Below are 25,989 nucleotides of genomic sequence, written 5' to 3'. Positions count from 1 at the left end.
AACTATGTTTTCCATTTTTTTCCTAATCAACTTCTTTCGCAGTGAACTTAGGAGGCCTTTTACTCCAAGCACTCCTAGAATATTGGCCTAGAACTCATGTGAATCCAATGGATGAAGAAGAAAATGAAGTCAACCACGGTCAGTGTTTTTCTGTTCACATAATTAATTAATTAAAAATTAGAACTAAAATATACTTAAATTGTTCGCTAACGTGTGACATAATATGTATGTATGACATGTCCATTTCATCGTCCTCCCTTCCACATCTGCAAGTAAGAGCATCCATAGCATCTCACCTGATTCTGAGACTGCAAGAGAGCAGACAAAATAAACCCCCCACACGCGCACGCGCACGCGCACAGCCTTTGTCTTAAAACTGGGCACCTCAGCAGGCCTGCTCCAGATGTGTCCCTTAGAGTGTCTGTGGCTGTCTGGGTGTGCCCCACAGCTAGGTAGTCAGGTGCACCAGAAAGCCAGGATTGCTGTGGCGTGGCCATACTGCAGTCGGTCTGAAATAGTGGCCTTACCTAGTCCGGTGATCTCCCTGCTTCCAGTGTCAGGTATTTCCAAGAGATCGAATCCCATCTCACAAGTGTCGGGTCAATGAGTGAAAGTGTCAGGGCCGAGTGTCACTGAGGACACTGGGAAGGTGCGTGTGTGCCCCAGGCAGCGCAGTCACGTTCTCTGGGCCCCAGAGGACAGGATTGGAGTATGTGTGTCTGAAGGAGGGGGAAGAAGGGATTCAGAGCTCCACATGTCCCTGGTCACCTAAAGCCAGTGGAGTTGCTGCACCCACCTCGGGGCCTCCCCTGCTGACCACCAGGAGTGAGCTGCCGTGGCGAGTAGCTCCTGGCAGGGGCGTGGTTCTGGCTGACAGAGTCATCCCTAGCGGTTGTGGACTGGACTCTCTCCTGATGACTTCCTGAAAACAAGTCCCCTGATGTCCCTGGCCGAGATGGGGCACCGAGCTTTTTCCTGCTGGTTTTCCTTTTGTATCGGCTGGCTCACTTCCCTCCCTGAGAGAATTGTACAGAGGACTGTGACCCAGAGAAACGGATGGAAGGGCCTCCACACAGGGTCAAGAGAAGCAGGTTCTGGTGTGGGCTGTGCTGCTTATCGGTTGTGTAGCTGGAGGCAGTTCATTTCCGGTAAGGCAGGATGCCGTCAGAGGCCCAAAATTAATAATCAGGGCTCGGTAATCAAAAAACAGTGGTACAGTGATGCCCCTTGGATCCAGGCTGTGAGTGGAGAGAGTGAGGAGGAAGTCACGAGACCCTGCATCCCTGTCCAGAGCCCAAGTCAGTGCATGCGCCACCTGTCTGGTGGTCTGCACCTGCGCCCTGCTCAGTGGGTGCTCCGGAGGTGGCTTGTGCGTGATGGGCAGCTGGTGTAGTCAGAGCCCCTAGCAAGTTGCAGGCGAGATACTGACGACCACTGGGCGTGGACCCTGTTCTTCAGGGGCTGCTGTTCTGGTAGGGCAGAAAGCACCTGGAGATGAGAGGGAAGTGTTGGCTGCTGTGTGAGAAGGTCCAGAGGAGCTGTTGGATTTCGGGATTGAAATTGCTTCCGGCCGGCGCCGCGGCTCACTAGGCTAATCCTCCGCCTATGGCGCCAGCACACCGGGTTCTAGTCCCAGTCGGGGCTCCGGATTCTGTCCTGGTTGCCCCTCTTCCAGGCCAGCTCTCTGCTGTGGCCCGGGAGTGCAGTGGAGGATGGCCCAAGTGCTTGGGCCCTGCACCCCATGGGAGACCAGGATAAGTACCTGGCTCCTGCCATCAGATCAGTGCGGTGCGCCGGCCGCAGCGCGCCAGCCGCGGCGGCCATTGGAGGGTGAACCAACGGCAAAAGGAAGACCTTTCTCTCTGTCTCTCTCTCACTGTCCACTCTGCCTGTCAAAAAAAAAAAAAAAAAAAAAAAAAAAAAAGAAATTGCTTCCGCCTTGGTTAGGGAGGACTGCGTGAATGGGTTGAGACTGGAGTCTTGGGTAAGTGCACTTGGGTGAAAAGATGACAAAGCAGAGTAGAAATGAAATCAGAGAACAATAAAAGTGACAGGGCCTCTTTTGAGAATTTTGTTTTTCACTAAGACCTGTGTTACGAGTTGGAGATGCTATAAAAGTTTTTCTGTCCCTCTCAAGAAAGTTTTCTGAGCTGGGTATATGCTACAAAAAAACACTAGATCATCGTGTATGAATAGGCTGTGTTGTGGCTGCAGGAGCTGGTGACGTTTTTGTATCTGAAACGGAAGTCCCTTCTTTTATAAAATCCACCGGTAGACAGTCATTTGTCTCTGGGATACCCCCAAGTTGCCCATTTTTCTCATTTTCAAGAATTTTACTCTTATTTTTTTTTCTTTCCACATTCCTTTCTAACCCTGATGGCCTTCCAGCACCTCGCAGGGTGTGATGTTCAGAGCCTGTGTCTGTAGCGCTAACTCTGGTACTGACTGCACCTGCCTCTCTTCCTAGTCAACGGGGAGCAGGAGAACCGAGTGCAGAAGGGCAACGGCTACTTCCAGGTGCCCCCCCACACGCCCGTCATCTTTGGCGAAGCTGGAGGCCGCACGCTCTTCAGGTATGGGGCAGAGGCCGGTGGCCCTGCCGGAGAAAGCACCCCGGTTGCCATGGAGGACTGCCCCAGAAGGGCGTTGGAGGTGGACTGGGATGCGCTCCCAGGCCTGGTGGGGCCCTGGGAGTTTCCAGTGCGGGTCAGAGGTCAGTGGCTGAGGCTGGTGGAGCACTCTCTGCAGAGGAGCAGCCCCCGCGTTCTGTGAGGTGATGCCCCGTCTCTAGGCAGCTCCCGGGTGGCTTCTGCAGGAAACTCACCTCCTCTCGCTTTGCCGGGGTCAGGAGCGGCTGACAGCTCCGGAAGTCCCCGAGCAGCTTCAGAGCGTCCCAGTGGGGCACCTCCCGCAGGCGGGATGGGAACTGTTGCGGCCGCACTGGCCCCATGGGTGGTGGCCAGCAGCCCTTGCTAGGGGCCACAGGGAAGGCCTGACCCGGCTCGCCTCCAGGTGGCCAGCAAGGCCCTTGTCTTCCGTAGGTGCCAGAGGAAGAAAAAGGCTTTTCTTGCTCTTGAGCATAGATTTGCTTCATTTATGGTTTCCTGAGAGTGCTAGCAGGCCCGCGCTGGTCCCCGCTGCACACGCAGGCCCGCGCTGTGCTCTGCAGCCCCGGCGGGGGACCGCACCTCGGCGCCTGGCGCACCCGCGGGCCCCCGTCGTCACCCCGGGGCTCAGTGCGCAGGCCGCCATGGTTGCCGAGCCAGTCACTGCGCCTGGTTACACAGTGTGTCCCCCACTCTCCGCTGGGGTGCTCTCCAGTGTGCTCTGCCATCCCCTCCCACAGGGGGTGTGGACAGTGGTTTTGTCGTGTGCTGTGTCACTCACTCCCTGCTGTTGTGTGTAGGCTGCTCTGCCGAGACTCCGGGGGCGAGACTGAGTCCATGCTGCTCAATGAGACAGTGCCGCAATGGGTAATTGACATCACTGTGGACGTAAGTGGCCTCCCCGCCCACCTTCCCCTGCTGGGTTTTATTTATTTATTTATTTTTTTCCAAATCATGAAATGAAGAAGTGCTTTAGACAGTGTTATCTTGAACTTTAATAAAAGCTAGACTGCCAAAGTGGAATCCTTCCCTGCCTGCCTGCAGTTCCCAAGTTGCAGAAGTATTGATAATTATTTTTTTTGTTTTTAATTATAAAAATAATACATGCTTTTTCAGTAAAATACTGAGTGAATGCAGTGAAAGTCCTGTCTCTTTCCCAATCACTCCTTCTCACCCCTTCACCCCCTGACCCTCCTCCCAGAGGTAAGAGCTAGGAATGATGAATGCATAGCCTTCAGTACTTTTATCCTTGCACACACAAGCATATATTATTTGTGTGCATATTTTTCTGTGCAGCTCATTTTATTTTGCACAAGATCCTTTATACATACTGTTCTGCAACTTTTTTTTTTCCCATTTAAAGTATATCTTGGATACCTCCTCATGTCTGTGGACATGTGGGTCATTCCCCTTTAGTGATTGCAAAGTGTTCCATTGTATGAATTCCATGCTGTATTTAGTCAGTCCCCTGTTGACACACATTTGGTGGTTTCCAATGTTTTCTGTTACAAACAGTGCTGCAGTGAACATCCTTGTACATGTATCTTTGTGTACTTTTTAGGATAAATTCCTAGAAGTGGAATTGCTGGATCAAAGGCTACGCGCATTTTCACTTTTGATAGATTTGTCAAATTGCCCTCCACAGACATGGTAGAGTTTACACGCTCACCAGCGGTGTGTGAGTGGCCCTTTCCCCACACCCACACCACCGCGGGACACTGCTAACCTCTCTGAGAGATAGGCAGATGTTTGGCGTTGCTTCCACGTGGATTTCTGGGTCCGTTCCAAGTGAGACGGAGTGTCTTTTCACAGCGGCCGTGATACCTCTTCTGTGAAGTGCCTGCTCCCATTCCATACCCATTTTCCTTTGAGATCTTTTGTCTTTCCTAATGATTTGTAGGAATCCTCTGTATTGAATATTAACCCTTTGACTGTTACCTCCATCTTTCAGTTGAATTTTTACTTTGCTCATGGTGTCTCTGGCCAGGTGAAAAGCTGTGATTTTTTTTTTTTCCCCCTAGTCAAATTGAGCCTTCCTGGCTCTGAGCTGCGTGACTTGTGTAGGTATTTCCACTCCACAAAGTAGCACAAGTGTTCTCTCCTCTCTTCTCTTCGAGTACCTTTGTGATAATGTTTATGTCCAGATCTTTATTCTTTGATATGAGGTATGATTCTGCTTTCCAGAAGGAGTAGCCAGTGTGGCAGCACAGCTAATTAAATTATCTATCCTTTTTTCTACTGATCTGAAGTGCAGTCTTTTGTTACGTACTAAATTTCTATACACAAGGGTCCATTTCTAGACTCCCTTATGTACTGTTGACCTGTTTTGTATATTCCTAAAGCCATATGAAAAGAGATTTAATCTCCAGAACCTTTAGGAAGTGTGTTTTCTGTCCCAAATAATATCTCCAAGAACACAGAGCCAGTGTGACAGCTGGTGGACACTGCATGGTCTTCTCCATGTCTGAGCTCCCTGGAAAGCACTCCTCCCATCAGGACACACTGGCAACTCCAGGCCTCGGGCTTCTGCCTGAGAGGAGACAGGTGCACAGGGTACACCAGGGAGGCTCGGAGAGGATCATGACCCTGAGAAAAGATGACCCCGATAATGTTTTCATCTAAGTATGCGGTGGCCGCTAGGCTGTCGGCTGAAGTTTCCCTGCTTTCTTAAAACCTCCGACCTTGCTCTGATGGCAGAGGGAAAAGAGGAGAGGGCCTGCTTGGCCGTGGCGTTGGCCGATGGGCCTCACCCCTGCGGAGCGCCTGGCTTTGCTCAGGGTCAGTTTGTGGGTTTCTCTCACGACACCTGAGTTTCCGTTTGGGACTTTAGGTATCAGCCCATGTTTTACACTGTTGAGAGTTTGGTTTGTGTGGCTTAAAAAAATTAAAGTTATTTTTTTCTTCACTTTAGTACCTTGTACTGTTACTTAAGAGCCATACTATAATTTTATATTACCACTGAAATGACATGTAGTTTACGTATCTTTTGTTTCAAAACTCAATGTCATACTTTTCTGATAAATTTTCTCCAAGGCTGACTTAGATGTATTAGCTTACTTCTAAATTTCATGAAAAACCACTTTTAGTTAAAAGTAATTATTACTTGAAAATCATGTTTTCCTATTGACAGCATTTTATCAGCTAATAGAAACTGTTATGCTTTTTTTAACTTTTAATATTTCAGAAAAATATGCCCAAATTCAACAAAATTCCTTTCTACCTCCAACCTCATGCATCTTCAGGAGCAAAAACCTTAAAAAAGTAAGTTCCTGTGATTTCACTTGGTCCTTTATGTAGTTAATTACTGATGAGCGTTGATTTCCCTATGGTTACTTTTATAGCAAAGGAGGGGAGGTGGAAGGCTGACTTTATGACACTGAGGAATCCTCTCTTCCCATAACCCGCAGATCAGGATAAACCTGCATGCCATGACTGCTTTAATGGATACTTAGGGAATAAGGAGAGTGGGGGAAGTGAGTCTGACCAGAGCTTTTCAGAAAGGCTTTTTGAAGGACTTGGGGTTTGTGCTGGACATGTGCGAATGGGTAGAACTTCAGAAGATGGCTACTCCAGGGGACGTGGTGTGGGCGGGGACGTGAGGACTGTGTACTTGCAGCGTGGGAGGGAGGGGAGCCGGCAAGGCAGTGAGTTTTCTTCACACTGCGCTGAGCGCCAGGCCGTAGAACGTGCGGTGCCGAAACACCAGGAATTTTGGAGCCCAAGGAGGGGCTCAAGGCAGGGAGACCAGGAGAAGAATGTTAGTAGCCGGAGAATGGGGTGCTGAAGACTATGAATGTCCTAGCGAGTAAAAGCAGCAAGATTTTTAAAAGCAGTTTTGTTTTGGAGCTTTCCAAATGTATTACCAAGAAAACTGGATAGTGAACACCCATTGATCCTACAAGACCGCCTTAGCGATCGCCACACCTGGCCACTGTCCCTCTGCCTCCCTTCCTACCCACCTCCGTCCACACAAGCAGACACTGAATGATTTCAAAGTGAGTCCTAAACATCACCTCAGCTAGAATGGGCCTGAAATTCGAGATGGCTGTTTGACAGTTACTGACGTCAGAGGAGCCGATGGGTCTAGTCTAGAACACAAGGGGTTTGAGGTGTCTGTGGAACATCAGCTGGGACGTGTCGTCAGCTGTTGGATTTGTGGGCAGAGCAGAAGGTTGAGGCTCGTGGGCTGGACCGTGGGAAGGCAGAGAGCCAGGAGCCCTGGGTCCTGCTGGGCACCGCGGGCTGCCTTGCCTTCCAGCGTTTTTTTGTCCATGCTCCGGGAAAGTGTGTAAGGGAATAAAACCCAGGAGGCTGTTCTGTGTGTGCGTGTAACCCTGAAGACGTGCATCTCGTCTCATTGAGATGCATGTAGTCTGTGCCTTAGGGAAGGTACCAGAGAAAATCTGCCATTCTAAACAGGGATCAAGGCAGTGACTAACAGTGTGTTCTATGTTTCTGTCTACCCGGCCTTTATAAACGAAGTGCCAGCACCAAAGAAAAACAGTATTGGACGAGCAGTTGTCTGGTTGAGTCCACTGGTGTCACGGTGTGCCATTGCTTTTTACAGAGATAGGCTGTCTGCTAGTGACATGCTCCAAGTCCGGAAAGTCATGGAACATGTGTATGAGAAAATCATCAACTTGGACAATGAGTCTCAAACCACTAGCTCTTCTAATAACGAAAAACCAGGAGAACAGGAGAAAGAGGAGGACATTGCTGTGTTGGCAGAGGAGAAAATCGAACTTTTATGCCAGGATCAGGTAAGTGGAATTGACCACAGTGCCCAGAAACAAAGAAACCTGTTGTGTGGTGGGAGTTCCCAGATCTGCTGCCTTTAAAGAGGCCCTTGGGAACCAGGGGTCTTTCCCACTGTGCTGTGAGGCCCCTTTAGAGGGGCTCTTTTTTTTTTTTTTTTTTTTAGATTTATTTATTTATTTGAAAGAGTTGCACAGAGAGGAGAGGCAGAGAGAGAGAGAGGTCTTCCATTCGATGGTTCACTCTCCAATTGGCCGCAACGGCTGGAACTGCGCCGATCCGAAGCCAGGAGCCAGGAGGTTCTTCTGGTTCTCCCATGCAGGTGCAGGGGCTCAAGGACTTGGGCCACCTTCTACTGCTTTCCCAGGCCATAGCAGAGAGCTGGATCAGAAGAGGAGCAGCCAGGACTTGAACCGGCGCCCATATGGGATGCCGGCATTGCAGGCCAGGGCGTTAACCCACTGAGCCACAGTGCCGGCCCCTAGAGGGGCTCTTTAGCCCACACGAAAGCCCCTCTTCACTCGTGGGAGGTTTTTCAGGAAGAACCCAGAGATTACACACACTCCTAGATCAGACTGCTGGTGGCCTTGTTTCCTAACAAGGAGACACATGGTCTAGATTTGCAAAACGTGTGCTGGGTTAGACTTGCAGTGGAGACGGCAGAGCTGTTTTAGATCAAGATGCACCCAGGCATTTTCCTGGAGCGGTGGCTGAATGCCAGCCTTGTGTTCCTGGCCTAACCACGAAAGACGCAGCTTTCTGCCCGGTCGCGTGCCTGGGTACCTGGAGGCCAAACACGAAGAGCAGGCTGGGTCACCTGGTGGGAGCACCTCGGCCAGCAGGTAGCAAGAGACTTAGAAGTGTTGTGTCTGTCGTGTGTGTTCAGGTTCTGGATCCGAATATGGACCTTCGAACAGTGAAACACTTCATATGGAAAAGCGGTGGGGACCTCACCCTCCACTACCGTCAGAAGTCCACGTGAAGAGCGGGCCAGCTCCTGGGTATTCATTCGCTACCTTCCTCTCTGGCCCCAAGAGTAGTCCTAGGAGAAGCCCACCAAGCCCCAACGGGAGCAAGACTTCTAACGGCCGACCTGGTACGGACCGAGATTCCCTTTCAGTTGAAGTGACTAATCGAAGTGTAATATAGAAACCAGTCTCCACGTGTAGATTAAGCTGTCCCCAGGGAAGCAGCCTGTCTTGGCGATGGACAGAGAACTGAGCACAGGCCAGTGCAGACTTGGCTTCCTCCTTTTGTTTGAAAGGACCTTGTCTTTGTCTGTTAGCACTTGTTAAGAGACACATCATTGGGCCGCATCTGTTACTGTGTTTCAATCTCAAACCCACATGCTCCATAGCTTTTCTGAGAGTACATTCCATTCATGCAGCACCTTTGAAGGCTTTTTCCAAGTTTGTCATAAAAAACTTATCAAATTGTTTTCACCATTTAAGACAATTATTTTTAATGCGAATTGCTGTTGCACAATTCGAGAGCCAGCCCATTTCGTAATAAATGGTTAATATTGGGCTTCTTTTTAATATTGCATCTCAGATGTGTTCTTGTAGAAAGATCTGCTGCAATTTTAGGTGCTGGGTCAGAGCACTTGGACTGTGGGGTGGGCGCTGCCTTGCTGCGGCAGCCCGGGGGAGGCACCTGTTTCCCTCCCTCCTCCTGCGTGCAGTTGTATTCATGGGTAGAGCCAGCTGAGACTACAGGTTTTCGCCGTGGGCGAGCAGTAGGACACCATCAGAACTTAAGACCATGATGAAACTATAATTTGATTCAAATGCTACCTAAAACGTATGGTGTCAAAGTAGAGGGAGAGCACAGCGAGCTTGAATGTCGTATCCTGGAAGTATACATGTTTGTTTTTCCAGTTTTGTATGCAGATTTTTGTTATCTGTATCAGATCTTCTTTTCACTGTTCTTTCTAACAATCTAAAGCTTTCATAGAATCATTTGGATCTTGTACAGAATATAACTTATTGGGGATAAACACTTGGACTTTTGGCAGGAAATTCTCTGGATTCCCCCCAAGTTCTTTGTATTCAGAATAGTTCGATGGTCCTGTACGCAGCCAGAAGCACAAGTGCCTTCGGCGGGCAGTTCACCCCCGTCGCCTCGCCAGCTCCCGGCTCTTCCGGCCTGGGACGGGGTGGGGGGTGGGAGGTGCGCAGGTGTTTTCTTTTCTACATCTTCGCAGGGTCCACCGGGGGCAGCTCATGGGCTCAGGCCCACCCCTTACTATTGAGATTCTGATCCGCACAACTGCAGACAGGGTTCCCTCCCCACTGGGCAGCTTCCTTTGGAAAGTGGACAGGTCACTGCCTCCTGCACTTTGAAGATGTGCGCAGTCACGTCGCCAACGAGCTGAAACGGTCTTTCTCCCTTCCTCGAGTCCTTTCTATTTGTTGAATACAGCAGTGTGCTTTTGGTGCACCTTTTTTTTTTAGCAATAGTTGTGAATTCATGGCAAAAAAAAAAGATAAAGATAAAAATTACCAGCCCTCAGTTGCATCTGCACACGGGGCCTTGGTGCGAAAGGCACAGCTGCTCCCAGGCCACTCTGCCCCGTGTGCCGGGCCCAGGGCGGCCGTGCTCCGTCACGGACCTGACCCCCAGCATGACCGTACCTATTCTGTCCCTCCAGTCAAACGGTAATACCATTTCCGGAAAATTTGAGTCTGCCATGCCAAAAGGGTATAAAACCGTATTTCACAGTTGTATAGAATAAAAGCTTTAGTTAAAATATTTCAAAGCAGAGTACATATTTATTTTTTTCACCTGTCACTTTCTTCGTAGCAGATTAGAGAAAGAAACCTCTGGGTTCCTGTGCACCCTGGAAGTCATTAGCCTCGATGCCCTCTTTATCCCCCGCTTTGGGGAGTAGCGGGCTTCAAAGTGAGGGATGAGCCAGAACCTTTGGGCAGGGGCAACTCTGGGTCAGGCTGCCAGCCCAGAGTTAAGGGACGTGAGCCTGGGGTCCCGTGTGTCGCTGCCCCACTGCCTTCACAGCTGCACTGGTAGCCTGACAGGGCTGGCTCTGAAGGAAGTCACGTGCTTGGAACCTCCCAGTGCTGACCTGGGGTCTCCCTCCGCTCAGCTGGTCGGCACCGCAGAGCACGGTCTGCTCCTGCCGGCCTGGCAGAGGCACACGTCACCAACACCAGAGCAGTTTTCAAGGCCACTGGCAAGGGAGTGGCTGGTGTGGGAAGGCGAGGGCCTCCGGCCACCAAGCAGAGCACTGGAGTTGTGAGGGGGTCATTCGTGGGTGGGCCCTCCTTTCTGCAGGGACAGACAGAGCAGGGGACACAACCCAGCCTTAGCTCCCAAAGGCACCAGGGCATGGGAGGACGGCTCTCCCTGAGCTTCGGGAACAGACGGGCTCTTAGGCACTCTCGGCCCCTAACTCCCCTCTGGGTGAGGGTCGTGTGCAAAGACCTAGTCACGTAGACCGGCCTTGAGCTCGCATAGGTCGGTGAGGTCAGTGAATGTAAATCTGCGATGCTGATTCGCCACTGGGGCTGGCTGGATGCCCCCTGCAGTCAGAAGGGGTGGTTGTGTAAGATTGGGCATTGACAGGAGTTGCTGTGGGGACTGGCTTGTAGCCCCCAGGGAAGAGCAACATTGTGACCGAAGACCCACAACAATGGGGGTCTGTGCTGAAGGGCCTGGAGGGTGAGCACACTGTCCCTCCTCCAGTGGGGACAACTGGACAGTGCAAGCAGAATCACGGTGAGCCTAGGAAGTGACTGAGCCAACACCAACACTATCCCCTTCCTCCCTCACCCCATTTTCACACTGGGTTGTGACCAGAGCCTGCCACCTCCTGGGCAGGCACGGGGACCACAGCAAGTCCTGGACCTGAGAAGGCGAGGGCCAAACGGTGCCCTCCCTCCAGCCCTTGGCCTCTCACCATCCACTGGGGCCTTGTGCCCCACCCGGGCAACAAACAAGCCATGCTCGTTTGCTGAGCGCCTACGCAACGTTTAACGCGGGGTGCTGCTCCTAGCCCTCGACCAGCCCAAGAGGACTTGTCTGAAACCCCCAAAGCCAGGACCATCAGGTGGCACACACGCTGTAGGGCAGGAGGGGGTCTGAGCAGCACGAAAGCCCGCTGCCGGCTGGTGTCCCTCAGGCCACTTGGAGCTGCAGCCCGGGAAGGTGAAGGCACAGGGATGAGTCAGACACCCACAGCACAGCAGGCCGCCTAGCAGAGCCCGGCCGCCGGGCCCTAGGACGTCACGGAGCCTCGTCACAGCCCAGAGTGTGGTTCCGGGGTAGAGAGGGGGCCCTGGCTGGCTGGCCCCTCGGGCTCTGGCCTCAAATCCGCGCTCTCCGTGTTTGCTGGCTCCTCCTCTGCCTGAGCCTCGAGCAGCTCAGCCGACAGCCCGTCCTCGGGTGAGGCTGCAGAGGTGAGGCTGTCGGGAAGGGTCAGCTGAGGCAGGTGGTCCAGCTGGGCCTGGGCACCGGGGCTGTCCAAGAAGGAGACTTCAAACTCGGACCCAGACCACGTGGCCTCACCTGAAACAGAGAGTGGGGCTCAGGAGGCCTGGAGGGCCCAGGCCGTGGCACCAGGGGCAGTTACCCACCTACCCCTGCCTCGCCCACAGGCTCTGATGTCAGTCAGGACCACGCCCAGATGCCTCGCTGTAGCGTTCACCTGAGGCCGACCTCCACCCAGCGGAGGGATTCAGGGCAGCTTCCTAGCACCCACGGGGCTTCCCAAGGGGTTTCCGAGGGAGCCAGCCACTCACCGCCCCGCTCGTGGGAACTGCTGCTGGAGCACACGTCCTCTGGCCCTGAGCTGGAGACAGCTGTGCAGGGGGGCACTGTGGGAGGGGGCAGACCGGGCCACACGCCGCCATTGCTGCTGTCCAAGAGGGAAATGCCTGACACGTCCAGAAAGCCTGCGGGAGAGGCATGGTTATTTGCCAGCAAAAAAACCCCTGACCCCTGGAAAGTCAATTCCCCACTGTGGAGTGCCCAGTGACGTGCCCACCCCACCCGAGGTTCCAGGCTGTCTCCAGCTTGCCCCATGATCTGAAGGAGGCTGCCGCCTGTGTGGACCACAAGGACTGGGGCCCTGTCCTACACCTAGGGTCACAGGTTCCTCAGCCTCCAGGGCCTGCCGGGTACCTGGGTCCATGACGCGCTGCACTGGAGGCGGAGGCTGAAGGGGAGTTTCCACAGGAGGAGGAAGTCCTCCAAGGTCTAGAGCGGTATGGCTGGGACTCCCAGGCCCAGGAAGCTGTTCCCCCACGGAGGAGCCAGGTGCCTGTAGCAGGGCCTAGAGGGGCAGGGAAGATGGACAGAGAGGAGGCGACCCACACAGTGCCTCCAGGGGAAGGAGTCTGCAGTGCAGCCTGGCCACCGCCCCTCCTTGCCACCTCAGCCCTCTCGCCCTTGACCCACTCCTTCCTCTACAGGTGATGTGAAGTCAGATCACAGGGGCCGGGCCTGCCTGGTCTCCCCCAAGCAGCCCCAGGTGCCCACCTACCCCCAACGCATCCCCTCTGCTGCTGGCAGCCTCGCGTGCCCCCAGCCTAGTGCCCAGAGGTGCTCTTGGGGGGCCCACCCATCAGCCATGCCCCACATGCCCACCCTCAGGGGCTCACTGAGGCACACAGCAAGGCTCTGCCCATCCCCAAGTCTGTTACCCACTTGTGAGGTCAGTGTGTGGCGCATTGAGTTAGGATGCCACGCAGTGCCAGCAGCCCCCATCAGAGTGCCAGTTTGAGTCCTGACTGCTCCGTTTCCGGTTTAGCTTCCTGATAATGCAAGTCCTTGGGCCCCTGCCACGCACATGGGACACCATGGCGGAGTTCCTGGCCCCTGGCTTTGGCTGGCCCAGCCCTGAGTATTGTAACCATTTGGGAAATGAACCAACAGATGGAAGATCAGTCTCTCTCCTGCTGCTGCTGCTGTTGCTCTTTTGAAATAAATAAAATCTTAAAAAGTAATAAAATGAGGGCCTTACCTCTACCTTCACTCTAGACCCAAGGGCCAGCAGAGCCAGTAGTGGAAGTCAGTGTCCTAGGCACAGCCTGTCTACTCTCAGAGCAAATGGGCCTCCCAGACGGGCCCCAAAGGACAGCTGCTGGAAATCCCCCCCAGGGTGGCTCTGAGTCTGCATGTCCCTGGCTGCCAGGCCCTACTGCCCCGATAGGTGCTCCCCACATACCTCCATGTAGTCACTCTGCCTGGAACCCATCTCTGGGCCCGAAGAGCCAGGAAAGTCCTGGAGGGTGGGTCCAGGTGCCGGGGCATCAGGTGGCACAGTGCCAGGCGGTGGGGCACCAGGTGGCTTCTTGTGGCTGGGGGTCTGGGTTGGGATCCGGTGTAGGTACCCGTAGCCAATGCCACACCCCAGACTGCCAAAGGCCAGAAGCACTCAATCCAGGGGACTGTCCCACAGCCCTCCCTACCTTTACCACCCCTACCAGCAGTGAGGGGGCTGGAAAGGGCATTCCTGGGCCAGTGCCTAACCCTGCGTCTCCACCAAGTGACTTGACAAGCCTATGCCCCCCACCGGCTCCCCACCAGCCCTGTAGCCCTCTGAGCCCGGGAAGTACCTGCCCTCTCCACCCCACGCTGCGTTGGGAGTTACGGTCACCTCCCGGCAGGAGTCCGACTCAGAGTTATAAACCATCAGCTTCAGGGGCTTCCCCTCGTGGGACTCGATGAGCGTGAAGAAGTCCTCAGACTACGAGAGACACAGCACCTGAGGCTTTCTCCCAGGGTTGGACTGGAAGCCCCAACAAAACGAGACACTTCTCAGGCACGGCGCCCATCTCCACCCGGTCCCGGCGGTCTGGGAGGCACAAGCCATGGACCACTCACCTCCTGGAGGACCTGGTCTGAGCCGACCACATAGTCTGTGTAGGGCAGCAGGCCAGCAAGGGCGGCAGGAGAAGACGGCTCTACGTCCTGGGGAAACAGCCGCAAAGCGCTGGCCTCAGAACTGACGCTGGGGGAAGGGGCAGTGAGCAGGACACCTGTCCCCTGTCCCCACGCAGAGCCTCGAGCCCAGACCTCACCTGGCTCCCAGGTCCTCGCCCAGCAGGGGGCAGCACCGAGCCCTGAACTCACCCTGGGCCCTGCTCCCGGCTCCCCCACCAGCCAGCTGTGTGACTGCACCTCTCTCAGCCTCAGTTTGCTCACAACTAAAAGTGGGAGACTGAGTCCTCCTAGGGCTACTGAGCAAACTAAATCCACACGCTGGCCACAGCGAGTGCCCGAGTGCACGGGCTGAGAGCCCCGCGGGTGAGGCTGCAGGTGAGGGAGCGGGCAAAACTGGGCATGAGGCTCGCTCCACCCATCTCGGTGTCTCCCGGGCAGTGTGGGCACTGCGCCGTCCACCCTGCTTCATTCGTGGGCCATCTGCAGGCAGGCTGCCAAGGTGGAGACACTCGGCCAGCCTCCCACCAGGGGTCAAAGCGGCCGCCTTCTAGCTCAGGGCACCCCTTTTCTACCACGCCAAGGGCCCAAGCCCTGGAGCATCTGCACGCCGCCAACAAGCACGGGTGTCAGAGCACACTTGCTTCGCCAGCTCAGTGGCTCAGGGGCACTGAGGTACGGGTTAGCTGTGTACCGACAGTGGGCCAGAAAGCCAGTCTGCACATCCGTCTCGCGTGTGTGCAGAGCTGGCCAGACGGACGCTAGTCACAGCAGCACCTGGGCAGTACGGGCACTGCACCAGTCTCCCCACCTTTCGAGAGAGGAAACCCAGGTACCACAGGGAGGGAGGTGCCCAGTCCCACGGCTGACGAGAAGCAGGGCCCACGGCACCCAATTCAGGGAGCAATGAGCCCACCCTCTCCGGGATGCCGGGGTGAAAGCAGACCCTCAGAGCCCTTCCCCGGACGCCCCCTGGCTGCTGGCCGCTCCCCCGCGCCCACCCACTCCACTCGAGCCGGGCCCTGGGCTCAGCTGCCACACTCACCAGCACGTGCCACACGTGCTCGCTGGCCCTGCGGAAGCTGCAGAAGCGCACGCTGGCGCCCAGCAGGCCCTGGCCGCCCCACATGTTGCTGGGCACCACCTCGACCTCGCGCACCTTCATGGTCTTCATGCTGTACACCTCCAGCTTCACGGGCTTCTCCACGTTGGCCTTCAGCAGGGCCTTCAGCGTGTCATTCTCTTTGTTCTGCGGGGGCAGCGTGGCTGACTCCCAGGGCCCCCCTCCAGACCCCTGGGACGGGCCCAGGGCTGGGCCAGGGCGGTGGCTGTGCCCGGGTTCACAGGCCAGGGTTGGGCCTGCGGCCGCCGTAACCCCCATCTCCCACCACCGCAGCACTGCCAAGCCTCCCTCCCTGCGTCTGCCAGGAAGCACAACCAAGCAGGCACAGCCCTCTGCCCGGAGCCCTCAGAACCCCCACTCTCTGAGGTCTGGGGGTGCCCTCCGACAGCCCCTCGGTCCCTGGCCCAACCCACAGAGCTCAGGAGCTAAGCACCGGGTAGGGTCCCAACCAAGCTCTGAGGAAGAAGGGGAGACAAGGCTGGTCCCCTCTCCTAACCCCAAACAAGAGGGAGGCAGGACAGGTGGCAGCCTCCTGTGGGACCCTGGGACACACACACACACACACAGCAAGGCAGGGGCGGGGGCGGGGGCTCACCAGCCTCGAGTGCCCGATGGTGATGATGAAGTCAAAGTAGGGCTCCAGGCCTGCCTGCTGGGCTGGGGAGTTCTCCTGGACCTGTCCCACGGCAGAGGCCACAGTCACTGCAAGAAGGCCCCGCCCTCCCGGCGGCCATCTGGGCACTGCAGAGGCTCACTCCCTCACTGCACGCCCTGGTCTCCTGTGTCCAAGTTTCCCTCTGGGCAAAAAGGCTCTGTCCCGACGATGGTCAACACATGCTTCCAGGGGTGTCCAGAGCCCAGAGCAGCCTCGGGGCTACCGGAAAGCGGCCTCCAGAGCAGCACAGCCTACGGGAAGGCTGCCCGGGGGGACTGGGCGGCCCGGGGGTCTACCAGAACTAGACGTGAAGTGAGGAGGAGGCAGGCAGGCAGAAGAGCAGCAACTGGGGCTGTGCCCAAACAGGGAGCCGGAAGAGCCAGCTGTGGCCAGATCGCACAGGGCCCCAGCAGGTGGGCAGAGCCGCTGGCACGCTGGCAGAGAGCAGACCCCGAGGCGGGACTGCACCTGCACCGGGGGTCTGCTGAGTGGGCACTGCCGATCCCTACAGCCTGGCCCTGGGCTGGGGCATCTCCCCTGCGGCTCGGCCACCTCACCAGCCTCACAGTCCAGCTTCCGGGCCCATGCAGGTCACCTCTTCCAGGAGGCACGCCCAGCCCCAGGGAGCTCCCCAGCTCACTGCAGGCTCCAAAAGGCCAAGCACCAGCCCGCGCAGGCCACGGTTGCAACCCACCTCAGAGGGCCTGACGCAAACAACGTGGCCTCTGTCCCGAGGACCTGGACCTGAAGGTGGGCCTGTCCTGCAGGCATTTGATGGCTGTTGGTCAGGCCCCAGCCAACCGAGCACAGGGCTCTTTGGCTCCTAGTTCTTGACGTGTTGGGAGGCCCTGGGGCTCCTGGTACCCCCAGCCCTTCCGCGTGGGATGTGGTGAGCTGCAGCAGAGCTCACGGAGGGCCTGCTGGGAACAAGCTGGGGCCTCTGGGTCAAGGCCAGTTTGACAGCTTCACCAAGCGAGCTCCTGCTTGCCACTTCAGCACCGCGTGGCTTCCAGCGGCCGAGGGCCCAGGAGCCAACTCCAGTCCCGACTGGCCTGGCCCAAGGGGCAAGCGGCTTCCAAGCCCTGCTGCAGGGCACCCGGAGCCCCACCCCCTCCATCAGGGCTTGCCGAGAGCCAGCGCTCCTCCCTGGTCAGGGCCACTGCCAAACCACTTCATCTCCCTCGGGCAAGGCCACCGTTCCTCAGGGCAGCGCTGCCCGCTGCCTGCCCGCTCCCCTCCGCAGCACCGGGTGTGGGCCACTCCCCTGCCCGCGCCCCCCCCCCCCCCGTGGTCTTGTCCTCTGCCCGGCTGCCCTCCACCTCCCTCCCTCATCATTGTTCAGGTGCTTCACGTCCAAAATCACCCACGCTGCTGCCCCCAACGCCCACACTGGCCAAACCCTTGTCCTCCAGGGGCTCACACCCCACCCCACAGCCCCACAGCTGTTCCTAACACGGCCACCCGACTTCTCAATCAGGGAAGAGGAGGGCAGCTTCCGGCACCAGCAGGGCACCGCACTGGCACGGCACCTTCCTTAGCTGGGAAATTAACCCTTTCACTAACCCCAATTTACACAAGGACCTCAGGACTCTGACCCCAGGAAATCCAACCCCGAGCCTCCCCCTAATCACTGCCTGTTAGTGAGGCACTAACTACCACTAACTGCTTCCTAGTTAGTCCTCCACTAAGCTACCTTCCTAAGCGCACTTGTTCTTCCTTTCTGGAAACTAAGTAGGGCACTATCTCCGCGCCCCCCCCCCCCCCATACACACACACTCGGAGGGCCCTGCACCTTGGAATGAATGACACGCCAGGTGCTCTGTGGCCCGGCTGCCCCCTCTCTTTCCACACCAGCCTCCCCAGCTGCCTGGCACACTCACCCTCACAGAGTGCGTGCCCAGAAACGGCTGCTTCGTCCGATGATGACCTCTGCTCTCTTGACCTCTGCAAACTGTCCTCCCCCCCACCCCTCCTGTCTGCACTCCCACCATCGCCCCACCCTCCCCGCTTGCCAATCACCTGAATTCCTTCGCCTCCGAACAAGCCTGCCTGCGGCAGGACTCTCGCACTGTCCACATTTCCTGTCCCAGGCCTCACGAGGAGCAAGCGCACTGCCAAGCACAAACCATGTCTGCTCCGGGCCCCACGCCAGCTGGCCTTTCACGCTGGAAAAGCCCACCCGAGCGGCAGCCGGCGGCCAAGCCTCGCCTTCCAAACACAGCGGCACCCTCGCCGGCCTCGCCATATGCACCAGCAGACCTGGGGTCAGAGGCCCTCCCTCTCCCCCGCGTCTCCTAAGGCTCTCTCGGGCCCTCCCGCATGCTCCGCCCAGGTCCTCCTGCGGCGGCCTCTGAGACCCTCGCGGCCAGCGTCCACGCGATCACCATGACCCCCCGAGCCGGAAGACCCGCGGTGCGGGCAAGCAGGCACGGGCGGTCGTGCAGCCGTGCCGAGGGCACCAGTGCGTCCCACGGCAGCCGGCCTTTCCTCTCCGGCCACAGGCCCATTCCGGCGGCCGGCCCAGGAACCGCTGCGGCTCTGCGCGCCGCGGACACCGGGCGGGAGCGGCGCTGGCCGCAGACAGCCCCGGGAGTCAGGAATTCCTCAAGGCCTTCTCTCCCGGCAGCGCCCGCCACGCAGGCGGCAACACCGGAGAGGGACGCGCCGCAGCAGCCAGCCGCTCGGCCAGCACACGTCCAGGCGCGTCGCGGCGGGCGCCCGGCCAAGGCCACCGGCGCCGCAGGAGCGACTCACCCCGTGCAGGTGGAAGCCTTCGGCGCCGCCGGCGGGCTGTTCGGCGCTGGCGCCCAGGCCCATGGCAGCGGCGTGGCTGGGCCCTGGTGTCCACCACGGCAAGCCGGACTCAGCGCCACCACCGTGGACTCACCCTATCGGCGCTCGATTACCTGCGCCTTGTCACGTGGGCTTCTTGTTACGCCCCCTCCTGACGCACAGGCTCTTAGCAACCGGCCGGCTGCCCTGTTTCCAAGGACGCGCGAGCCTCCAACTTCCGGCCGCGAGAGGCGTGCCCAGGACCCTGACCCGGGAATCTCTCGCGCCGCCCCAGCAGAACCGGACTCGGATCCGCCAGCAGCCGGAGATGAATGGCAGTGACTCCTCCGTCATGGTGCGTGGCCCGGCCGCTCCCTCTGGGGAACTCCGCCCCTGGCCGTGACCCCGCGCCCAGCTGGCCTCTCCTCCCCTGGCGCCAGCCTCCTCAGTCAATCCTGCCCTTACTAAAAATAGTATTTATTTTTTAGTTATTTATGAATGAATGAATGAGACACTGAAACAAGGCTCCCACCTCTGGCTCACGCCCTGCAGGCCGGCAACAGCCAGGGCTGCTGAACCAGGTGGAATCGGGGAGCCAGGAAGGCAATCCAGGCCTCCCCCACGGGTGGCGGGGACCCGGGATCCTCAGTCAGCCCTGCTGCTTCCCAGGGCGCGCATTGGCAGGAGGCTGGAGTCGGAGCGGAGCTGCCTTTGAACACAGGCACTGCGCTGTGGGACCCAGAGATCTTAACCACTGGTCTGAACACCTCGCCCCTTCCCTGCTTTTTTTCCCTTGCCTCCTCTCAAGGTCCCTCTGTGCACCCTGAACCCCAAACTGGTGTCCCCGTCCACTGAGTGCCCCCGAGCCAGGGCCTCCCCTTTCCAGCATCTTCTCATCCCCTTTACCCCCTCTCCCCGGCCAGCCCACACCTCTTCTGTGTCCCCCTCCTCAGTAGATGCCACCACCATTTCTCTCCCAGCCTTAGCTCCTACCTCTCATGCCCATACCCGTCTCCCATCCTACCTATCAGCAAGAAATGTCAGCCCCCCGACGTCTCCCTTCTTACTTTGAAGCCCGGGACCACTAGCCTCTCTCTGCTGGAGACCAGCGCCCTCCCTCCCACCTGGTTCCTCTGCCTCAGTTCCTCCCAGCAGCACCCACAGAAAAAGCGTGCGATGGAAAAACCGGGCACGGATTTCAACGTGTGCACCCAAATCAACCCATCTTCTAGTTCCTTCTTCCGTGATCTTTCTGAAAGCAGCCTGCCTTAAAACACGCCCCCTCCCCTACCTAAAACCTTCCCACCTGCTTGCTATTCTAGCCCGGAGGGTGTCTGGGCTCTCTGAGACGGCCCACAGGGCTACTTAACCATCCTACCGCAACTGTCCCCACCCCCACAGACCTCAGGGGAAGTGAGACTTGGCTTTGAAATCTCAGCCCCTGGTACTGCCTGTCCTTTGTCAGGCCACAGCCTCCACGGGCTTCGGCCTCCTTAACTACCGGAGATGTGCGTAACCTAAGGGAGGTAGTTGCCCTCGGAACACCTCCTAACAGGTGGTTGGCCCACAAGCACTTGTGACTATGGTTGCTGGTGTAATTTCTCTAATTTCCCTTTTTTTAATTTATTTTTTTATTTTTTGACAGGCAGAGTGGACAGTAAGAGAGAGGGACAGAGAGAAAGGTCTTCCTTTTGCCGTTGGTTCACCCTCCAATGGCTGCCGCGGCTGGCGCGCTTCGGCTGGTGCACCGCGCTGATCTGATGGCAGGAGCCAGGTACTTATCCTGGTCTCCCATGGGGTGCAGGGCCCAAGCACTTGGGCCATCCTCCACTGCATTCCCTGGCCACAGCAGAGAGCTGGCCTGGAAGAGGGGCAACCGGGACAGAATCCGGCGCCCCGACCAGGACTAGAACCCGGTGTGCCAGCGCCGCAAGGTGGAGGATTAGCCTAGTGAGCCGCGGCGCCGGCCTAATTTCCCTTTATTCCCTATGAGACGGAGTTCAATTCCCCCCATCACTCCTGAACCAGAACCTGTCGGTCATGCCCAGACTCCCCCAGACTTCCTTCTTGGCAAGCTGCGAGGAGCTGCTCCCGGGGCTGCCAAAAATAAAAAGACAAGCCGAGCGAGGCCCAGGCGTCCCCCTCTCCTCCCTTGGCCGAAGCGAGGAGCAGTGCAGGGGCGGCGGGAGCGGGACAGGAGCGCTGGGGCTGCTGCAGCCGGGTCTTCCTCCACACAGGCCGTGATTGTGCACTACAGCCTGGAAAGGTGCTTCCGCCACGTGCAGCAGGCCGCCGCTCTGGGCCTGGAGAGGTTCAGCAATGACCCCGTGTGGCACTTCTTCAGAGCCTACGGAGTCCTCAGGGAAGGTAGGCACGCGGCGGGGTTGGCCGAGCCCAGCCTCCGCCGGGATGCCCACTTGCATCCTAGTTGCGTTCTCACGGGAAACCGCCTGGTCCCCGGGGGTGGCATCCCCAGGCGGGGCCCCCGGAGCCTGTGCAGTCGGCGTCTGGCTGACTCCCGAGGCCTCAGAGCGCTCACGCTCCCTGCTGCGTACCCCAGTTTCCCTGTCTGTGACGTGAGGGGCTGGGGAGCTGACTGCCTGACTGCTGAACTAACCCCAAGCTTGGAAGCCGACAGGCTGTCCTGCAGGAAGAGGAGGAGGAAGTGGCAGGTGGGGGACAGGCAGGCCTGGCACAGGTGCGGGCTCTCCAGTGTAGCTGAGGGCTGGCTGAGCGGCCATGGCCAATGTCAAGGAACACGGCGGGTGACAGGCAGGTAGGTGATGGTTCTAGCAGCTGGCTGGGAACGCCAGGCCGCCTTCAAAACTGACCCCTTGCCAAGAACCCCAGCATTACAGGTGTCCTCATGAGTACTCACAGGTGTGCGTCTCAGATCCAAGGCCCCCAGCACCTGGCAGCCTGGTGGCCCACGGAGCCAGCAGCCTTTTCAGGAAACGTCTGCTTTGAGGAACTTGAGCTCCTAGGGACCCTGCAGAGCAGGCCGTGCCCTGCCAGGGCCCAGCTGTGCTAGGGATCCTGTGTGTCGCCCCTGAGGCTCCCGCCCTTGGGGCCTGGTGCCCGGGGCATTAGCGCGTGGACTGTATTTGCAGAACGCATCCAGGATGCCATCAGCGAGCTGGAGAGCATCCGGAATCACCCGGACGTGGCCCTGTGCTCCATCATGGCCCTGCTATACGCCCACAAATGCTGCGAGACCATCGGTGAGTGCAGCCGTGCTCGGCCAGGCCTGGCCCGGCAGGGGAAGGAAAGCCCCAACTCCCCAGCCCCAGCCCCAGTCCCTCAAGGGCTGCCGAAACAGGTGTGTGCGCACTGCTGCTCCCCTCCCCTGTGGGCCTCTTGAGTGGGAGCTGGCAGAGAGCATGCCGGGGAGAGAGGGCTCCTCCCGGGGTGACAGCCACCTTTGCCTTGCCAAGATCTTGTCAGGAAACCCAAGCCACTCTGGGCCATCCTGCTGCTAACTGCCAGCTCTCTAGAGTCAGGGAGAGGATAGGCCTGAGGCCGGGGAGCCAGGCCTGCTCTGAGCAGAAAAGAGATCTCTGGCAGCAACCCTGAGTCCAGATCTGGCTGCAGGTGCCACTGCTTTGCAGGCCCTGGGCTGGCGCTGATCAGCTGCACGTGTGGAGGGTGAACCAGGCTGCTCCAAGGGCCCTTGGAGTCCCACGAGGAGCCGGGCAGCCCTCCTCGTCCTAATTCACCCTCTTCCTCCGCCCCTGGGTTTGCAGACCGAGAAGCGATCGAGGAGCTGGAGAGCAGCCTACAGGAAACCCACAGGACAGCCAGTGGGTCGGCGCAGTACTACGCCAGCCTCTTCCTCTGGCTCATGGGCCACCACGACAAGGCCAAGGAGTACCTTGACCACACACTGAAGGCCTCCACTGGCTCCAGAGAGGTACCGGCATGGGACAGCGTGGGTGCCCAGCTCACCACGGCAGGCTGGCCCGTCTCGCCCCTGCAGGGCCCTGGGGCCGGAGGAGGCCATACTCAGGGTCACACAGGAGCCCCACCCACCTTGTCTCAGGGCGAGGCAGAGGCCACCCGTCGCCCTTTGTCCACAGATTCTTATCTCTAGATGGGTGTTCTGTGGCCCACATTGCATTTTTTAAAAATCCTGAATTAGCCGCACACATTTAGAAAGTAGATTTCACCTGCCAGTCTGGCTTTCCTGGTTTTGTTTTTTTTTTTTTTTTTTTTGACAGGCAGAGTGGACAGAGAGAGAGACAGAGAGAAAGGTCTTCCTTTTGCCGTTGGTTCACCCTCCAATGGCCGCCGCGGCCAGCGCGATGCGGCCGGCGCACCGCGCTGATCCGATGGCAGGAGCCAGGAGCCAGGTGCTTTTTCCTGGTCTCCCATGGGGTGCAGGGCCCAAGCACCTGGGCCATCCTCCACTGCACTCCCTGGCCACAGCAGAGGGCTGGCCTGGAAGAGGGGCAACCGGGACAGAATCCGGTGCCCCGACCGGGACTAGAACCCGGTGTGCCGGCGCCGCAAGGCGGAGGATTAGCCTAGTGAGCCGCGGCGCCGGCCTCCTGGTTCTTTTGAAAACTCCAGGTGAGCTGGCCAAGCTGGGCAGTCCCTCCCCGTGGGGGTCTCTTGGTTCGTATATGAGGGGTTTTCACTGCCTTCGTGGAAAATGAGCGTTTTCAGAAAACTCTGCATGAACTGCAAAAACGTTTGCACCCAAATGATCTTTTAATCTGATTTTCCACGAACTTCTAGAAAGACTGTCGTGGTGTCTGTCTGTCCCAGGGGTGCAGTCTGAAGCCTCGTTCTAGGCCACACACTCCCAGCAGGGCTGATAGCATTTTGGGAGGATGTAAAAATTGGTTCTTGGAGGAGAAAATGAAAAAGGTGTTACTGTTTCTGCATAAAACACAGTTCTCCTGGAGTACATAATACACAGGTACTCCATCTGTGATGTTAGCTTTTCAAGGGCTGCTTCAGGGCAGGGGTCTTCCAAGTGCCTCCCAGACCGGGCCCTCCTCATCTGCTGGGAGAAGGCTACTGTGCAACTCGGGTCCATGCACTCCACCTGGCGCCTGCTCAGCCGCGCAGAGGCCCTTCCTGGCTTCCTGCACAGGGCCGGGCCTCAGAGGGGAGGGGCCAGGAGCAGCCGTGCCATCCCCTGTGCTGGCCCTGACGCCGGTGTAAGCAGGACGTGGTGATGGGGAGAGAGCCGTGGGGCACGGGAGGGAAGGCCTCCTACGGGGGGCCTCCTGGGTTAGCTGTAGTGAACCAGGCGCAGGGGTTAGGGGCAGCTGCTGGCTGGGCCTGGTCCAGAGGAGCCCTGGGATCTGCATGTGGTTGTGTCTGGCGGGGCCTCAGGGTGCAGGGAGGCCAAGGACAGGACGCTATAGCAGGCAAGGCCAGAAGGCCAGGGCACGCAGGACCGAGGGTCGCATCCTTCTCGTCCCTGCCTCAGGACTCTGTGCTCAAAGGCTGGGTTGACCTCACCTCCGACAACCCCCTCGTGGTGAAGAAATCCATCAAGTACCTGGAACAAGGACTTCAGGACACCAAAGACGTGCTGGGGCTGATGGGAAAGGTGGGCAGCAGGGAGGAGAGGGGGTTGTCCCTGGCTGGGGTCCACCGGGGGACCTCACGATAGACCCTCAGTCTTCAGATGCCGCCTCTGGTAGATGAGAAACAGGGGTCCAGAGAGGGTCGGCAACTGACTCAGGGTCACACAGCAGCCCCAGGCCCACTCCAGGGCTCCCCCTCCTTCCCGTTGGTCTCAGTTTCCAATTCATGCAGTGTGGGGTCTCCTCGGGTTTCCACTCTGTCGCTCTCGGTTTGACTCCAGCCCCATTTCCCTGGGGTCCCCGCCCCACCCCTTCAGGAAGCCATACTGATGTGAAACTGTGGTCCAACACTTCCCCGGGGGCTGCTGCCCTGGCCTGCTCCTCAGTGGCCACGTGTCTGAGCCCCTCTGGGTGGACACTGACCAGGGGCTCCTCTCTCGGATCCCACCCCGCCCACTCCCCGCTCCCCCACAGGCCAGGTACCTCATGACGCAGCAGAATTACTCAGGGGCCCTGGAGGTGGTGAACCAGCTCACGGTGGCCTCGGGCAGCTTCCTGCCCGCCCTCATCCTCAAGATGCGGCTGTTCCTGGCTCAGCAGGACTGGGAGCAGGCGGTAGAGACGGCACACAGGTGAGGGCAGGGCCCCTGAGTGCAGCTGCACAAACACACGCTACCTTCCTCGCTGAGGTACGTGAGGGCGCTTCAGGAAGTCCATGCGTGGTGGAAAATGCATTGAAAGCTAAGTCCATTTTGGTGCCCAAAAGCGTGACATCCACGCATGGTGTTTTCATAGTATGCATTTTTCATTAACATTTCTTTAAAATATTTGTTTTATTTGAAAGACAGAATTACAGAATGAAGGAGGAAGAGAGAGAGAGGTCTTCCATCCTCTAGTTCACTTTCCAAGTGGCTGCAATGGCCAAAACTGGGCCAGACCGAAGCCAGGGGCCGGGAGCTTCTTTGGGGTCTCCCCATGGAAGTGCAGGGACCCAAGCACTTGGGCCATCCTCTGTTGCTTTCCCAGGCACGTTATCAGAGAGCTGGATTGAAAGTGGAGTGGTCAGGAATCGAACTGGTGCCTATATGGGATGCCAGCACTGGAGGCAACGGCTCTACCCGCTCTGCCACAGCGCTGGCCCATTTCATCAACTTTTGCAGACTCTTCATACACTCCTTTCTTAAAAGATGGGGATAGTGGCCGGCGTCACGGCTCACTAGGCTAATCCTCCGCCTGCGGTGCCGGCACACTGGGTTCTAGTCCCGGTCGGGGCGCCGGATTCTGTCCTGGTTGCCCCTCTTCCAGGCCAGCTCTCTGCTGTGGCCCGGGAGTGCAGTGGAGGATGGCCCAAGTGCTTGGGCCCTGCACCCCATGGGAGACCAGGAGAAGCACCTGGCTCCTGCCTTCAGATCAGCGCAGTATGCTGGCCACAGCACGCCAGCCACAGTGTCCATTGGAGGGTGAACCAACAGCAAAAGGAAGACCTTTCTCTCTGTCTCTCTCTCACTGTCCACTCTGCCTATCAAAACAAAACAAAACAAAAAAAAAACCAGCGTGAAGATGGGTGTGGCAGAGGGCAGGGTTATAGATAAAGATAGGATTGCAGTGGAGGGGACAGTGAGGGAGGAGGATGGCTGG

General features: G+C 57.6%; 3 protein-coding genes across 8 annotated transcripts in view; 2 read left to right on the top strand and 1 right to left on the bottom strand.

The window, feature by feature from the left end:
- WDR48 (WD repeat domain 48) overlaps positions 1-10,119 on the top strand; it is a 45,427-nt gene extending 35,308 nt beyond the window's left edge. For both annotated transcript variants that reach the window (XM_008260280.5, XM_051852658.3), the window contains exons 14-19: positions 43-138; positions 2,468-2,573; positions 3,407-3,494; positions 5,791-5,867; positions 7,174-7,366; positions 8,248-10,119. In XM_008260280.5, the coding sequence (XP_008258502.2) occupies positions 43-138; positions 2,468-2,573; positions 3,407-3,494; positions 5,791-5,867; positions 7,174-7,366; positions 8,248-8,343 (656 nt within the window). In that variant the 3' untranslated portion in view covers positions 8,344-10,119. The remainder of the gene's footprint in view (positions 1-42; positions 139-2,467; positions 2,574-3,406; positions 3,495-5,790; positions 5,868-7,173; positions 7,367-8,247) is intronic.
- Positions 10,113-18,970, bottom strand: GORASP1 (golgi reassembly stacking protein 1). Of its 3 annotated transcripts, none has more exons than XM_089306541.1 (9): positions 18,794-18,970; positions 15,980-16,060; positions 15,421-15,510; positions 14,205-14,291; positions 13,937-14,067; positions 13,546-13,735; positions 12,501-12,651; positions 12,119-12,271; positions 10,113-11,885 (listed from the first exon to the last, which is right to left on the bottom strand). In XM_089306541.1, the coding sequence occupies exons 1-9, from the start codon at positions 18,854-18,856 to the stop codon at positions 11,617-11,619; spliced, it is 1,215 nt and encodes a 404-aa protein (XP_089162667.1). In that variant the 5' UTR covers positions 18,857-18,970; the 3' UTR covers positions 10,113-11,616. The 3 variants fall into 3 exon arrangements, with proteins under 3 accessions (XP_089162667.1, XP_089162666.1, XP_051708632.3); XM_089306540.1 differs by having other exon boundaries at positions 15,307-15,510; positions 18,794-18,968; XM_051852672.3 differs by lacking the exon at positions 18,794-18,970 and adding an exon at positions 18,059-18,702 and having other exon boundaries at positions 15,307-15,510.
- A 169-nt stretch (positions 18,971-19,139) lies between these two features.
- TTC21A (tetratricopeptide repeat domain 21A) overlaps positions 19,140-25,989 on the top strand; it is a 35,463-nt gene continuing 28,613 nt past the window's right edge. For all 3 annotated transcript variants that reach the window (XM_051852632.3, XM_070051005.2, XM_051852631.3), the window contains exons 1-6: positions 19,140-19,166; positions 21,049-21,178; positions 21,922-22,032; positions 22,555-22,721; positions 24,252-24,374; positions 24,826-24,983. In XM_051852632.3, coding sequence (XP_051708592.3) covers positions 19,140-19,166; positions 21,049-21,178; positions 21,922-22,032; positions 22,555-22,721; positions 24,252-24,374; positions 24,826-24,983 — 716 coding nt within the window. The remainder of the gene's footprint in view (positions 19,167-21,048; positions 21,179-21,921; positions 22,033-22,554; positions 22,722-24,251; positions 24,375-24,825; positions 24,984-25,989) is intronic.

The sequence above is a fragment of the Oryctolagus cuniculus genome, chromosome 10 (genome assembly GCF_051225735.1).
Source record: "Oryctolagus cuniculus isolate XC-2025 breed Fujian yellow rabbit chromosome 10, ASM5122573v1, whole genome shotgun sequence".
NCBI lineage: Eukaryota > Metazoa > Chordata > Mammalia > Lagomorpha > Leporidae > Oryctolagus > Oryctolagus cuniculus.
Note: the sequence above shows the minus strand (reverse complement) of the source record. Positions and strands in the feature narration are given on the sequence as shown.